The sequence below is a fragment of the Ornithorhynchus anatinus genome, chromosome 8, assembly GCF_004115215.2.
Source record: "Ornithorhynchus anatinus isolate Pmale09 chromosome 8, mOrnAna1.pri.v4, whole genome shotgun sequence".
Taxonomy (NCBI): Eukaryota; Metazoa; Chordata; class Mammalia; order Monotremata; family Ornithorhynchidae; genus Ornithorhynchus; species Ornithorhynchus anatinus.
The window spans coordinates 13600987-13618210 of NC_041735.1; the positions used below are offsets into that span (position 1 = coordinate 13600987).

The window sequence follows — 17224 nt, forward strand, 5'->3', positions numbered from 1 at the left end:
CACTGTAAAAGTCCTGACAATATCATTTTCTCTCCCTCGGGTATTCCTTAATGCTCTCTTATGTTTCATTGAGAGTTAGTTTAGAGATCACTGTAAACATATACTTTTACAAATCATACCACTAGTCATCTCTGTGCTACATTAATTAGTAGTGTCCAAACTGCACTGTTTCCTCTTTAAACCCAACTCTATAAAAACAAGAATAATGGTTGTGCTGGGAAATTGGATAGAGTTTATTGAATTGAGTGCATCTATATAGATTTCCTCAGTGTTCATTGCAGAATATTCTTAGTACCATGAATTGATGATTTCTTGATGCTGCAGGCACAAGGAACATGAAGGCACTTGATATAGTAAGATTGGAAACATTCATTTTAACTACATGTTTTGACATGGGCAAAACATGATTAACTAGTATCTATTATAGCTTTTTCCGTATTCTCCTCTATAAAGAGATAGCATATGTCTACTTCAGCTTATTTTATTCACAAAAATGAATGACTTCAAATTTAAAATGTTCTTTACTTATTTCAAAGACCACTTCCTTTTAGCCCCATTCACTTCAAATTTTTTCTCCAGCATATTAAAAAAGCTACATGCCATACTATTAAAGGATACATGGATTAAAGAAAACAGAAATTGGAGAAGCAGCATGGTTCAGCGGAAAGAGCCCAGGCTTGGGAGACAGAGATAATGGGTTCCAAACCCAGCTCCGCCACTCGCCAGCTGTGTGACTGTGGGCAAGTCACTTAACTTGTCTGTGCCTCAGTTACCTCATCTGTAAAATGGGGATTAAAACTGTGAGCCCCACGTGGGACATCCTGATCATCTTGTATCCCCCCAGCACTTAGAACAGTGCTTTGTACATAGTAAGCACTTAACAAATACCACCATTATTATCATTATTATTGTGCTAATGAAAAAAGCTCTTGAATTATATTCCTAATCGTTTTTGATACTTCACCAAACACCTGGTTAATCAGAAGTAAGGAGCAACCATTAAGATTAGTAACCAGCCCAAATGAAGAAAGGTATAAGTAGAATATTTTATGTTCTCTTATTTTTACTTCATTTTTTTTTATAGCCCTACCCTTTATATGTGGTCTCAAAGCTGCATTAACTTAAACCCATCGCTTACAAAGTTCCTCTTAGGATTCCAGGCAATTCAACAATTTTTTAGACTAAAATTGCTGTCCTCTAAATATGTGTTCTCTCCTTTCAGAAGAGTGGTGATGTACTCAAATTTTATTCAGTATTCTAGTTTACTTAGTCTCCAGAATTCTCTTGCAAGTATTTTTTTATTTCACAGCTATCAATTTTTAGGGAAAAATGACTAATGGGAAATAGAAATAAGACATGGGTAAATAGGGATTACTGTTACTTGAAAGCACTGATTTTGACCAAATGTACTTTTAGAAACAATTTGAAACTTCCACAGTTCATTTAAAAATGATCTGTACTTCACCCAAACTCTTCTTACCCAATTGAGGGCTACCATTTACTTAGCCATTAATGTTGAACTATACAATTCAGAGGTACTTAATTTTCATTTATGTGTAGTATTTTTCATAAATCGAAAACATTTGAGAAATGCATTAATTTGTCCTCTGTTTTATTTGAAGCTCATCATAAAAATAGGTGACAAAAAAGCTGTTGATAATGTTGCGGATCAGTGAAGAGAAAAGAAAGGTGTCGCTGAGATGCACATCTTCAGTTTAAAAATGTGGACAGAGAAATTTCATTTACTTTTCAGTAATTGTCTTAAATCTTCATTATGATATTGTCCAAATGGAGAAAGATCTCAGCGCCCAGAATAAGCCTTCATAATCTTGAATAATGAAAATGTCCTTTGACTTTTTAATAGCCTCTTTCCAACTCTCAGAGTACTTTCAGTTTTTAGCCAGAAGGTGGAAAATGGCTTATTTTGGGGGTGAAAAAATTTTCAGGCCACGGATAGCTGGTCAGTGCTTCAGTTTTCAGAGCTAAGTAAAGTATTTGCATGTATTTACTGTGTGTATATCTTGTCATCCAAGTATGAGTTCTTACAAAATTTACACATTTTCTTTAACCCTTTAGAGAAAGAGGGTGGAGAAAACACAATACACTTTGTATAAAACTTGTCCTGGGAGTCTTAGGCACTTTTCAGAAGCTATTTTGATGATGACGATGGTATTTGTTAAGCACTTTCTATGCACCAGGCACTCTACTAAGTGCCGGGGTGGTTACAAGCAAATATGTTGAACACAGTCCCTAGTTCCATGTGAGGCTCACAGTCGCAATCCCTATTTACAGATGAGGTATCTGAGGCACAGAGACACGAATTGACTTGTCCCAAGGTCATACAGCAGACAAGCAGCAGAGCTGGCATTAGAATCCAAAACCTTCCGACTCCCAGGCCCGAACTCTATCTGCTATGCCATGCTACTTCCCCTAATTTAGATGATTCAGATGTGTTTTCAATCAGCTATTCTCTTGAGTATTTGAAAGACTCTGTTTATATCACCTCCAAATTGAGATAGAAAACATCCCATTTCTCCCAAAGGAAAAATCAATACTAACAAGCATGCCATTATTTTTCAACATTCCTGCTAAATATTAAAGCAAATTAAAATTCTTGTTTAAGCTGTTAATTCAGCTCTTGAATTCTGGGGTTAGTTAACTAATTTGTGAGTTTGGGGTGGGAGGCCCCCTTTACCTGTATGTTTAAGCCACAAATTTGTCTGATCCACTGATCACAGCAGAGTTTGTGTTTTGTTTTCTAATGGAATTTGCAAAGCACTTACTCTATGTCAAGCACTGTTCTAAGCGCTGGGGTATGTACAGGTCAATTAGGTCTGACACAGTCCCTGTCCCGCATGGGGCTCACAGTCCAAGTAGAAGGGAGAACAGGCATTGAATCCCCATTTTACAGTTGAGGAAACTGGGGCACAGAAAAGTCAAGTGATGTGCCCACGGTCAAAAAGCAAGCAATTGTCAGAGCCAGAATTAGAACTCAGGTCCTCTGACTTCAAGGTCCATACTCTTTCCACTAGACCTTGCTGCTTATTTTACAGGATAAATACCATTGATTAATTATCCCACTAAGTTATTGGTATTTATTGAACATCTACCATGCACAGGGCTGTGCTGTGTTGTACTAAGCACTTGGGCGAGTACAGTACAAGAGTTGGTCGACATGTTTTCTGCCCTCAACGAGCTCATAGTATAAAGGAGCTCACAGCCATAATGTGAATCCAGTGACTTTTTTCTACAGTTATGAGTCTATCTCTACTACCAAGTTATTTTACAGGAGTCCTCTACCTCCCTTTTAATAGTGAGGAGGGAAGAAGAAATTGTGTTCTGGGAATAGGCTCCAAATGGTTATTCATCATTTAACTGGCCTTCTCTCCTCAGGAGTCTTCATCCTTGCTAGTTGTAGAGTCTCAGATTTACTCCTGAAAGAAACTCTTTTTTAAGGCTTATTCAGTACATGAGTAGGGTTTTGGTGGGGGTTTGTTTTTGGTGGGGGAAGTTTGGTTTGGTTCTTTAAAGAACTATCTTTGATGTAGGGTTTTATAAAGATGGACAGTCTGGAATGAAAAGGTTATCATGTGTAAGACTTCAAAAGGGAAAAAACACTTTATATTACATTTAAAAAAAATTCTTCCATTAAGTTGAAATGAGTGAATTGAGTTGTCTTGACTATGAAAAACAGAAATCTAGACTATACGATAATCATGTTATAAAATATCAGAGAGTTATGTGGAAATCTGTGTTCTGTAAAAATAAAACACAAACATTAGATTTTTCCAAAAAACTATTAAGCACTATTCAAGAAAATGACACAGAAGACTTAAGCTTTTTTCATTGCATGTGAATAAAATAACATAGCTAAAAGCTCACATTTCCTAGGTTTTTCTGTGTTTCTTAATTTCTGTGGAAAAAAAAAATCTTGTTTCCTCCAGGGCTAGAAAGGCTTCTAAAAAAAATAGATCAAATATAATATCACTTTTTTGGACCATCAAAAATATCTAATACTGTCCAAAGTCCATTCTTTCATGGTATTGAAGTCAAGTGAACAAAAAGAACATTTTGTCCCAAAAGCAACAAACTTAAAAATTTAGCACAAAATGTTAAACTTGATGATCATATTATCCCATGCCTGTTTCTCATTAGGTGGGATATTTTCTTAAGCAATAAGATGTGAATACCATTTCAGTAGATGTCAAAAATGAATGATTTTCTAAAAATTGATGTCATGAGTTCATTTTCTAGAAGAGTATGGTGCCCAGTATCTTATCAGAAGTCTTCAATATATAGAAGAAAATATACTTTAAGCAAAATATTAATCTGGGTACAGTCTCTCTGTGCTTAAGAATCCAGGTGCCAAATTGCGCCTTTTGATACATTTCAAGCTCTCAAATCATGATGCTTTTATTTTGAGGATTCTAATTCCTTTGAAATTTTGAGAAATTAGTTCAAGTATGCTATCCAACTGACATTATAAAATGCTAATTCTAGTCATTCCCCTGTAAACCTCAAAGCCTTATTTCAGGTACTTTACAGTGTTGTTAAAAGCAAATTGTTTAACAAGAGACCAGAAGATATCTTCATAAGGATTTAAAAGTGTGCTTTTTGTGTCAAGAATATTTACCCTCAGTAGGTAAGATACCCTTTTATGAAATGTTCTTCCACTGCATTTTATAACATAATATATTAAGGCTTATCCCTTTGCACTTCCCAAAGAGAGGGTTAGTAATGAATGGCTATACTATGTTCCAGGGCATGTATATGTTTAAGCTTTTTAAGAAATCTATAAACTCCAGTGCTTAGCCAGCCGTGGCAAACATTCAGTGTATTTAATTGCATGGCATTTTCAAAGCTTTTCATCTTAATCTATAACAGCAATAATAAAACAAGATTATACTTAGGAAAATAACGGTTTCCTAAAATTGACAGGCAGATCATTCTTTGAAATTAACCTTTGGAGGGTAATGTACTAAATTATATTTTGCCTCAAGTTCAAGAAGATAAAACCTTTAATCTTATTTTCTAAGAATTAAGGTATTAAGAGCTTACTATGTACCTAGTACCAGGTAGATACGAGGTTACAAGACTGGACACAGTTCATGTCCCCCATGGGGCTCACAGTCTATTTCATCTCCATTTTACCAAGAGGGAAACTGAGGCCCAGAGAGCTTATCTGTCCATAAGCATACTGCAGGCCAGTGACAAAGTTGGCACTGGGATTCAGGTCTCCTGACTCTCAAGTCCTGTGCTCTTTCCATGAGGACATGTTGATGAAAAGCAATTTTGCTGTATTTGTTTCCTTTTGGGCAGTCCTCAAGATTGTTGACCATTTCTTTGTCCTTAATTATTTTATCTTTTACCTCCTGTGTGACCTGCAAAAAGTTCTTTCTTACAGTATGAAAATGTAAAAAAAACAATTTTTAATATGCCCTCTTTTGTGTCATGAAATGTATTATTCCTGACATTCTGCACTAAACTACCTTATGTAGAATTCGGGGTGGTTTAGTCTGAGCTGATCCTTCCAACTCTAGATTCAAGAAATAGCTAACATGGTCAGAAGATACCTTTTAAGGAAAGACGTTTGTTTACTAAAACTTCAGAAGTTCCATAGGGAAAATGCTGGTTATGGCACACCATACACTCTATTTTGTTAAATATTTCTCTTTCAATGAATTTCAAATGTCAAAGGCTAGTTTTCAATAGAACACTTAAGATATGTGCAATTCCAAATAAGCGTAGATCAAATAATTCTTGAAAGTGAATGGTAAAAATTTGAAGAAGCCCCAAGTAAAACAAGTTAACTGTGGAACAGCAATTTCTACTCCTCTTAGGAATGTTTTGCCTTTGAAAAAAACATATATATATATATATGTATCTATATACATATAGATATATAGATATCTATGTATATGAACTGAATCTGATGCAAATGATTAAAATACTTGTGCCTTTTTATAATAGCATCTATTACAGAACATAAAATGAAGCTGTTCAGTCACAGCTGCTTTGTAGCACTGTATACAAACTGCTCAAATTCACAGCCATTGCTTCACTGCATGATATGTAGCCTAATTACTAGTGATGAAATATTGTAATGGTTACCAGGATTACGTGAATGTCTCAAGACTTGATTTTTACAGTCTTACTCTTAGGCTGGACCTAAGATAATGTATGTAAACAATATCGTAATTATGGTATGTAGATGCTAACAAAAGATATGGTTTTGGTTTTTGTTGTAAGATTTTTGTTAATCTCTTATCCAATGTAATTTGCAAAAGTGTTGATTTAGCATATTTTAAACTTCATCAATTCAGTTTAACATTCCATAATAAACTTTTATAGCGTAATAACATGCTACATTGCTACATGTTTGTGTGAGGGTGTAAACATTTTATTAATAAAATCCTATCTTTACAAACATGCTGTTGTGTAATCAACATGTTTTTCCTTATAAAATCAAATCTCCCTACTAGATATTTGGAAGTATATCAATCCCACATAGTTTACTTAACTACCTTAACCTGGTTGCTCACCTATTAGTTGGGTTGTTGAAAGTCAAATATTTGAAGGGGCTGGCTTCCATAAAAAAGAGAAGCTGAACAGATTAGACCTCTTGTGTCTAGAAAGACAAAAGCAGGGAAGATGTGCTAAATTTAATCATGAGAGCTGAGAGAAAATATGGAATCTTAAACCAAATGCCACAATAGCAATAACAGGTAGCAGCTATTACAGTTTAAAGATGATGACAGAGATGTTCTTCCCCTTGACTCTATTTATTGCCATTGTTCTTGTCTGTCCGTCTCCCCCGATTAGACTGTAAGCCCGTCAAACGGCAGGGACTGTCTCTATCTGTTGCCGACTTGTTCATTCCAAGCGCTTAGTACAGTGCTCTGCACATAATAAGTGCTCAATAAATACTATTGAATGAATGAATGACAGGAAATACTGTAAAATTCAGAGTTTAAAGTTGTGCAGGCTGAAAATGACAAAAAAAGTTTCCATAAATTCACAGGCCATAGGTCTGTAATTGTATATCGTTAACAGTGCAGATGGAGGTCAAGGAAGGCAGCTCACATTTTTGCACTAATAAATCAATCATATAAGCATCTTTAAATATGATAAAAGCTTTATCTGGCATCTTACCACTCAAAACCTGTAGACTGGAATCTCAAGAGAACCTTTTCCTTATGTGTTTTGTTTTTGTTTTAGAATGGTATTTAAGTGCTTAGTATGTTTCAAACACTGTTCTAAGTGCTGGGGTTGATGCAAGTTAATTTAGTTGGACACGGTCCCTGTCCCACATTAGGCTCAGAGTCCAAGTAAGAGGGAGAACTGAGGCACAAAGACATCAAGTGACTTGCCCAAAGTCACACAACAAACATTTAACAGAGCTGGGATTAAAATCCAGGTCTTCTGACTCCCAGATCCTGCTCTTTCCACTAGGCCATGCTGCTTGATTGATGCTACCTTTCCTTAGAAGAATTCCCATAACCCATGTAAATCCCTGTTATTTCAAACCCCGTAAGAAATAGGTAGAAGAGTTCCACATTTAAAATGGTCCCTCTTCCAACATGCCTATTGAGCAGAAAGACAGGAACTTGACCTCATTTGTAAATAAATTTGCTGAAAAGATGAAAGGAAAGCTAATGTTCAATCTTGTCATTAATCCAAACACTTATCCTATCCCGCTTCAATTACTGTATCTGTCTACTTGCTGACCTCCCTGCCTCCCGTCTCTCTCCACTCCAGTCCATACTTCACTATGCTGCCTGGGTCATTTTTCTACAAAAACATTCAGGCCGTATTTCCTTGCCCCTCAAGAAACTCCAGTGTTGCCCCTCCATCTCCATATTAAACAAAAACTTCTCACCGTTGGCTTTAAAACACTCTATCATCTTGCCCCCTCCTACCTCACATCACTACCCTCCTACTATGCAACCCAGCTCGCATATTTGCTAACTCACTGTACCTCTATCTCGTCCATCTCGTTGTTGACCTCTCGCCCACATCCTGCCTCAGGCCTGGAACACCCTCCATTTTCATATCCGTCAGACAATTAGTCTCCCCTCCTTCAAAGCCTTATTTCAATTCAATTTAATCATATTTATTGAGGGTTTACTGTGTGCAAAGCACTAAGCACTTGGAGAGTACCATATACAAGTAGATACATTCCCTGCCACAACAAGCTTACAGTCATCTCCTCCAAGAGGACTTCCCTGATTTTGCCCTCTTTTCTTCTTTTCCCACTCCCTTCTGTGTCACCCTGATTTGTTCCCTTTATTCATCCCTCCTCCTAGCCCCACAGCATTTACGTACATATCTGTAATTTGTATATATTAATGTCTGTCTCCCCCTCTAGACTGTAAGCTCGTGGGCAGGAGTGTGTCTGTTCATTGTTATATTGTATTCTCCTGAGTGTTTAGTACAGTGCTCTGTACACACTAAGTGCTCAATAAACACGATTGACTGAATGAATGCTCCTCACTGAATGGGGGGTTATGAGTCTTGTGATTATTTGATATAACCTGCAACACAAATGCTTTAGGATTGCACTTGCCATGCATGGGCAACAGAATCTTGGAGAGGACATAGGTCGCTTGGGGAATAAACTACAATTGAGCTCAGTGGGAAAGTGAAGTGTGGGGCTGAAAGCAAAAGCTAAAGAAATAAGGAGCAGAAGTGGCTCTTCTGGTGCAAAAATCCACTCAGATATAGCAAAAACAGATAAGCTCCAGAGTGAAAGGATGAGTGTGAAAGAAGGTGAGTGGGAGTGCTGCTCCATATCTCAGTGGCCCTGGGTGAAACCAGAATTTTCTAACAATTAAGGATTGAAATGCTAGCTACATAATATTTATCAATTGAAGCACTAATATCAGCAATTTAGATTCCATTATTACTTCTTGCAAGTAGCTACACAGGAAAGCTTGTGTGGGCTCAAATGCAACGTTTGCTTCTTTTAATGTGTGATCCATCATAAAGACATTTATTATTTACTATATGTCATAATTTATGAATGGTTTTTTTAATAATAGACAATTACTCTCCCCCCTTCAAAGCCTTATTGAAGGCAGTCTCCTCCAAGAGGATTTCCCTCACTAAGCCCGCTTTTCCTTTTCTTCATCTCTCTTCTGTGTCACCCTGACTTGCCCCTTTTCTTTATTCATCACCCCTCCCAGCCCCACAGCAATTATGTACATATGTGCTTAACAAATACCATCATTATTATTATTAATCATATTTATATTAATTCCTGTCTTCCCCTCTAGACTGTAAGCTCAATGTGGGCAGGGAATGCGGCTGTTATATTAGACTGACTAATACTCAGATACCATAAGATAATACAATTTTAAAAAGTGAAAGAATCATAGAATCACAGACCTGGAAATGAATCCCAAAGGGTTTGTAAATTTTGAAAGAAAATGCTAAGCAATCTAAAATAGAGTACCAAAAAGAAGGTTCTCTGTAATTGTAACCAGTGAATTGCAGGAGACTAAACAGGATTAGAGTATTTTAAATAGCAGAGAGATCAGAGGCCTGGATCTGATGAGCAGAAGATTGAGATGGATAGAAACAGCTGAAGAGGTAGGATACATTATAAATATTACAGACGTACTGGAGTACAGCTTCCTTAGTGTTTCAAATGTTGCAGTTTTACAAAGCTCTTCCTCTGTGGCACAAACTAATATGCTCATCAATCATTTCTGTCAATTAGGAAAACATTTTGCATTTCAGCTATAGATAACCCCTGTGTGTACGTGTGTGTATGTATATATGTGTGTGTGTGTGTGGATAGATATAGACATATCTATCTATATATAGATATGTATTACATATATCACCTTCATTTTCAAAGATGATTTTTCTGACATGAGATCCAATCCATGCCTGTATGTAGGTAGTTGAAAAGACCATTGTGTGACTGACACCCTCATGTACATTGTGTGCATTTTAAGATAATTCTTTCCTGTGCTGATGATCTTACCATATACAGTGCCTATTCCTGTTTTTATCATTAGTTTTCCTTATATATTTTTGCACCACAAGATTACTGTTTACCAGGATCAATATTCGGGTAGCCAGTTTTGAGGTTGGTGAGGCAGGCGATGTTTAGAACTCCTTTCCTAGAGCTCCTCCTCATTTGGGATAAGCAGTGCATTTCTATATAAGGTTGCTCAGGCTCTGCTGTCCTCACAGGACACTGCCATCTTAACAGTAATTGAATAACTGATTTCATGGGCCATCTATTTGCATAATACTTTCATTTAGAGTGAGGTAGGGGATACCTCATTTGGACAGATATGCGTTTGAGTCAATGGTGTCATTTTTTTTATTTGAGCAGGATGAGCTTGGGGAAAACCTTTGAAAGGGCTGGACCAAGACAAGGAGAGGAAGAAGTGAGGTTGAGGGAAAAAGATATAGATGTCAAAATCTCAGGGGTTCAAAGAACTGGATCTGCTCCAAACCCAGATGATAGCTACAATTTCCCAAGCACCAGGAATCAAGGCCCTGGAACAGAATCTTGAACTAAACTAAGAGGCATGTTTTCAATGGACACCTTGCCACAGCTCAAATGAATATAATAGTAAGGAATTTAACTGAAAAACTTAATATTACAATTCCATACCATTAGAGGAAACAGTGAAGACATTTCCTACTCCCTGGTTTTCCTAATTGATGTAATTTGTGGTTTGTTTGTTTTTTAACTTTTATTTACATATTTAGATTAAAATCCGATTGGGGAAAATTTGCAACTGCAGAAACTTTACAAAGCATCAAAAAGCTAGTCTTTGAACCTAGTCATTATTGGGGGTACATTATTTGATATTGTCTACCCTAAAAATATGAGTACACATCTTTAGAGCTGCATGTATTACTGCTCCATGTATTAATCTTTCTTAGTGCTACAAAAAAATATCATGTGGGACCAATAGCAATAGTGTGCATTTAGTGGGAAAACTGAATTCGCATTTAAATTTAAGTTTTAGAAAAAGGACATGTCTCCCTGTTGTTCCTGGCTCTGCTGAACTGTATCTCGTTGAAACTGGAAGTGGGACAATTTATTTCTCAAATGAAAGAAGAAAATGTTGGACAAGTGGGTTGGGGGGAAGGGGAGGGACAACGGAATCGACTAAATGTCCTTTTTGCTGTGTCCGTTCCTGGGTTTTAAAAAGGGACCGCTCCCCGGTGGTGGTGTACCCCCTCCCCAAGTTACCTTCAGTGCAATGACTGAAAAACAACGTTGTCCTAGTAAACAGTGCACGGGCCTGGGAGTCAGAAGGACACGGGTTCTAGTTCGGACTTTGCCTCTTGTCCACTCTGTGACCTCGGGCTAGTCACTTAACTTCTCTGGGCCTCATTAACCTCATCTGTAAAATGAGGATAAAGACCTTGAGCCCTGTGTAGGCCAGGATCTGTTTCCAAGCTGATTAGCTTATATCTACCCCAGTGCTTAGTGCCCGGCACATAGTAAGCGCTTAAAGAAATGAATTAAAATCTGAAAAAGTAAATTAAATTTGAAAAAAAGGCACGGGCAAAGGCACAGGCCCCTTGTCATGAGTGACGATGACCCTAAGGCGCAACCCGCCGGCTTTCCCCCAGGGACCGTCACCCCTTGGAAACCTTCCTGAAGGCACATCTCCCGCAAGAGGCCTTGCCTGACTAAACTCTCCTTTCCTCTTCTCCCACTCCCTTTATTCATTTCCCCTCCCAGTCCCACAGAACTTATGTACCTGTCTGTCATTTTATTTATTCATTCATTCAATAGTATTTACTGAGCACTTACTATGTGCAGATCACTGTACTACGCGCTTGGAATGTACATTTCGGGCAACAGTTAGGAGACAATCCCTGCCCAATGACGGGCTCACAGTCCTATGAATACCTGTCTCCCCCTCTAGACTGGAAGCCCCTTGGTGGGCAGGGAATGAGTCTGTCCTAGCGTGGCTCAGTGGAAAGAGCCTGGGCTTGGGAGTCAGAGGTCATGGATTTGAATCCCAGCTCTGCCACTTGTCAGTTGTGCGACTGTGGGCAAGTCCCTTAACTTCTCTGGGCCTCAGTTACCTCATTTGTAAAATGGGGATTAAGACTGTGAGCCTCACGTGGGACAACTTGATGACCCTGTATCTATCCCAGTGCTTAGAACAGTGCTCTGCACATAGTAAGCGCTTAACAAATAACAACATTATTATTACTCTCCCAAGCGCTTAGTCCAGTGCTGCGCAGCATTTGGGAGAGTATAATAATAATAATGTAGATACAAGGTAATCAGGTTGCCCCACGTGAGGCCCACAGTTAATCCCCCTTTTACAGATGAGGTAACTGAGGCACAGAGAATAATAGTAATAATAATAATGTTGGTATTTGTTAAGCACTTACTATGTGCCGAGCACTGTTCCAAGCACTGGGGTAGACAGAGGGGAATCAGGTTGTCCCACGTGGGGCTCACAGTCTTAATCCCCATTTTACAGATGAGGTCACTGAGGCACCGAGAAGTGAAGTGACTTGCCCACAGTCACCCAGCTGACAAGTGGCAGAGCCGGGACTCATGGCCTCTGACTCCCAAGCCCGGGCTCTTTCCACTGAGCCACGCTGCTTCCCAGACACCAATAAACAGATATGGTCCCTGCCCACAGCGATCTTACAGTCTTGGGGGGAGGGGGGGGGCGGGATCTGCAAAGGGCAAATGGTCTAAAGGCGAATTTTCCTGCTGGACAACTTTCAAGTCACACTCTCAGACCGAGTGGTCTATAAATACGATTAGACTGAGGGGCTGACTGTCTGACTGACAGGCCGGTGAGGGGCTGACTGTCTGACTCTGACTGACAGGCCGGTGAGGCCTGTTGGCGCGGGCCGCGGTGGCCGACGGGACCGCGTTCCACGCGGCCGCCCTCCCGCCGGACCCGCTCTTTTCCTCGCTCTCGCCCCACGCCCTGCGCGCGCGCGCGCCCCCCCCCCCTTGGCCTCGAGCCCCTGCGCGCGCGCGCCCGCCCCCTTGGCCTCGAGCCCCTCCCCGCCCGGCTCGCGCCTGCGCGCGCGCGCCGCCGCCGCCCGGGCTCTGCCTCGTCGGCCGCGCGCGCGCGCCCGCCCGCCCGCCATTCCCAAAGTGGAATCCGGGCGGGCCTAGGGCAGGTTGCGGTGTTGGATACGTCAGCTGCAGCCTCTTTCTGGCTCCCTTCGTGCTGCATCATCACCGCCGCTGCCGTCGTCTCCTCCTCCTCTTTTCCCTTCCCTCCCTCCCTCTCTCTCCGTCCCTGTGAATGTCTGCGTGTATGTGTGCCGGCGCATTGGCAGCCTCGCTGTGCATTTCCCTGCCTCCTGACTCTCCCCTCACCCCTTTCTCCCCACCACGTTGACCCCCCCCCCACCCCCACCCCCCCCATCTGGGTTTTGTTTTTGTTTTTAATTTTTGGGGGGGGTATTTGATCTCTTTTTTGGGGCGGGTGGGGGCCCTCCGGGGGTTTCAAAGCGGGTGCGACTCAAAACATCCTCCTCCGCCCCCCAGAATCCAAGGAATATGGCGAAAGTAGAACAGGTCCTGAATCTAGAACCGCAGCATGAGCTTAAATTCAAAGGTAAGAGAGAAGGGCCCGATCTCCTCACGGCGGCGTTTGGCAAGGCATTAGTGGCAGCCATTTTCCGGGGGCCGGGGAGCGGCCGGAGCTAATAAAATGTCCTTCAGATGTATTTATTTCTCCGTATTTCTCGGCGCCCTTCCGACGTTTTCGCATCTCCCTCCTCGCTTTTTCCGCTTTTGCCTTTCAGGAAAAAGAGCTTCGAAAGGAGCCGGTGACTCGTGGCGTTTTTTTCCTTTTCTTTAATTGTCTTTACCGCTCGCAGAGCTTTTTGCTTTTTAGGCCTAGGTCACTGTGGCCCTTCCTAATCGTCTGTCGGCCTTCCCTTTCGCCTCCTCCCCGAGCCGCCAAATGCGGGACGAAGAAGACGCCCCTCCTCTGTTAGAATGGTGATGGTGTTTGGCGTTTTCATGGTGCCGTAGGAGAAGTCTTGGACCGGGGACGAGGGGGAGAGGGTGGAGGTTTTGTGGCCTTTGGGGATGCGGGGTGGATCGGGTGGGTCGGCTGCCTATTTTCATCCTTTCTTCCACCACCAACACCCCTTTTGGCTTCCCACCCCCGTAACACCCACAGGATGCCGTGACGTTATGCGGTCAAAGAAAGAAAAACGCTCATCTTCGGATTTCATGCTCTCCCGAGTGATCTCTGTTCCAAAAAACGACCTGCGGTGTATCTTTTTCCAGTGCTTTTCTTCCCCGCTTCAACTGGGGAAATAAACGAGGTGCGGTCGAACGTTTGTGGACTTCACTTTCAAACATGAAGGTTTCCCTAGGGGACCCTGCTTTGGGTGTTTCTGCAGGGTTTTAGTGGCTCTTTCTTATGTTCCTCCACCCCCAAAAGCTGTCAGAACTCCCCCGAGCAAGAGACTGAGAAATCGACTACAACATGTGCAACTGGTTTTCATTTGTATTTGCAAGAAAATGTAGAACCTTTAGCTCTAGAATTTCCCAAGGCAACATGTTTTCCAGTGCAGCAGCATTTACTCGTTTTTCCTATGATAATCATGTCCCTGAAAAGCATCCAGTGGTTCATGGCTCAGCGAGATGGACACTCTTCATAAAAAGTGTATACAGTAGTTGGAAACTGGATCTTGAATGTATAAAAATATCCTTAATTAGAGTGAAGTAATCCAACATGGAGTGAGCCACTTGGCAGGAGACATAAAGTGCTGTAACCGAATATTTCAGCATATAAAATACTTTAGTATTCCACAAGTTTATTCCTGCTTCCCATAGGATTTAAGCTTGAAGACGTTGTGCTGTTGAGCCTTGAAGGAAATAGGAGGGCCACGTGTATTTGCATGTACTAGGTAAATTCCTCCCCAGAAAGTACAGAATATTCTTTATATTCATATTCATTTCTATTTATGTTCATTTTCATATTAAGATTGTCGTTAGTCCTTTAGGTTTTGCCACTTCTTTCTATTTTGTATTCATTTTCTCCAGCTATCATTCAGTCTCACATACCACAAAACCCCAGCACTGGAGAGGGTAGTCGCCTAGAGCCAAGTAAAGGGGGCTAACCAGAAGGGTTTGTCAAGCAACAGTTTGGAGAAAATGACTAAAAGGAAGCGACTCATTTATCGGTGGGACTCATTAAATGAGTTCCTTTAAAAAGTGTTCTTCAGTTGTCAATCATCTTGTGGATAAAATGACATACTGTTATGCATGTTGACCTTGCATGCTGGTAAACACCTCTGTGGTGGGGGGAGAAGATCATCTCGTAGGTTTTGCAGTCAACAATGTGTCTGATTTTGTTCCTGCAAGATCAGATTAATTTGTGGGTCACCGAGACGAACGGTTTACTGTGGAATGTCATTTTAAAAGCACCACTCACAATCAAAGAGCATTCTAATTTCTAGTGAGTTGAGAAATGAGGTTTTCCAGGTCTGCATGTCTGATTTTGCAAGTTCTGTATCTGCCAGACCATAACCAGCAAATTGTCACTTTGAAACTCAGTATGATGAGCCTTTCATATGAAAGTCAGAAGGGTAGCAGAGTTTGGTGTCTCCCCCTCTAGACTGTACATTCGTTGTGGGCAGGGAAATTTAATCACCTTAGCGCCACCAGCCTTGCCCAAGAAGACAATAATGTATTAGGAATAGCAAATCTAAAGAAAAAGTGCTTTTTGAATAGGGCTTTTACTCTAGAAACGCTGCTTGAAGTTGGATATTAAGCTTTAAAAACCAAATTACAAATGTAATTTAAAAAAATCTGATTCATTCAGTTTTCTTTCATTAATACTCTTGGAAAGAGCTACTCATTGTCAGATTTGCCTTTTGGCCCGCTCTCACTTCCAGTATAGGTGGAAAAGACCTTCAGGTTACTAGCTACTTGATAAGGACTAATTGAATAATTAAAGGAATAATAATTATTTTGGTCAGGTTTTTTTTACATGTAAAACTTATTTGGGAGAAATAAGTATTGCCTAAGAGTATAATATAATTAGACCAATTATGGGTTTTTTCTATTAGTTTTTTTGTCTTTTGGATGTCTTTTGAATATAAAGAATTCAGCAGAAAAGAGGACTGGTACATGTTTTTGTTATTTTGCTTTATATTCTTATTTGATGATGTACTTCAAAATACGAGCCTACTGAATCCAATTCCAGTGCTTCAGTTTATTTCTTGCTAATAAGTTAGGTACCTTGGGCAATGCATTAACTCTTTCAGGCAATTTGGGATCATTTTGTGTGTTGTAGCAGTGCATGCATTAAGTAGTCCTTTAGAAAGAATTATTGATGCTTTGAAAGTATCCGACTTGCTACCAGGAAGCAAATTTAGCCACTGGGGGAGTCAAGCCCATTATGTCCTGAAGGATCAGAAAGTTTAATAAACTAGTGTCTTCCCAAAAGAAAACAGATTAGAGTGAACTAAGCTGAAGTTCCTTTTTGAAAAGTATTAAGACTGTTGATAACTTTTCTGTATCGATGGGGAAATTAGTCCTAGTTGGGATTGAGTCCTTTTCAAGATTCTGGAAAAGTGTACATAACTCGGGTATGTGCATTGTGTTCATGCTATTGTGTACATGAAGGGCAGGTCTGTGTTACTAACGTGGCATAAACTTGTCCTTAGCTCTCTGAGGCACCATACGCGCCCATCTTCAATCTCTTCATTCCCAGGTAAACCTCCCACTCCCTGAACAGCTCAGAAGGAGGGTTTTTTTTTTAATGAACTAGGCAGTTCCAAATGTGAGTCAGTCCCAGTGTTTTGATCTTATTTTTGATCTTATTATATTATATGTGCCTTGTATTTTTGGAGGCTTTCTCCAGAAAGCTCAAAGAACTTTGTGGCTTTCCTTGTTTATTTTTCATATCGTCCCTGTTAGGTACTATGAAAGTTATCATCTCAAGTGGTATTAGGATTATATGTGGGAATTAGCTCACAGGCTTTGCCCCTAATAATAATAATAATAATGTTGGTATTTGTTAAGCGCTTACTATGTGCCGAGCACTGTTCTAAGCACTGGGGTAGACACAGGGGAATCAGGTTGTCCCACGTGGGGCTCACAGTCTTAATCCCCATTTTACAGATGAGGTAACTGAGGCACAGAGAAGTTAAGTGACTTGCCCACAGTCACACAGCTGACAAGTGGCCGAGCTGGGATTCGAACCCATGACCTCTGACTCCAAAGCCCGTGCTCTTT

General features: G+C 40.4%; 1 protein-coding gene and 1 long non-coding RNA gene across 2 annotated transcripts in view; both read left to right on the forward strand.

The window, feature by feature from the left end:
* The first annotated feature begins 13418 nt into the window (after window positions 1–13418).
* The window catches only part of VAPB (VAMP associated protein B and C), a 35523-nt gene continuing 31717 nt past the window's right edge, over window positions 13419–17224 (forward strand). The window contains exon 1 of the mRNA XM_001510971.4: window positions 13419–13580. Within this exon, the coding sequence (XP_001511021.1) occupies window positions 13523–13580 (58 nt within the window). The 5' untranslated portion in view covers window positions 13419–13522. The remainder of the gene's footprint in view (window positions 13581–17224) is intronic.
* LOC120638557 lies at window positions 13587–16184 on the forward strand. Its single transcript, XR_005660264.1, has 2 exons — window positions 13587–13969; window positions 14154–16184. It is a non-coding gene; the product is annotated as an uncharacterized LOC120638557 (long non-coding RNA).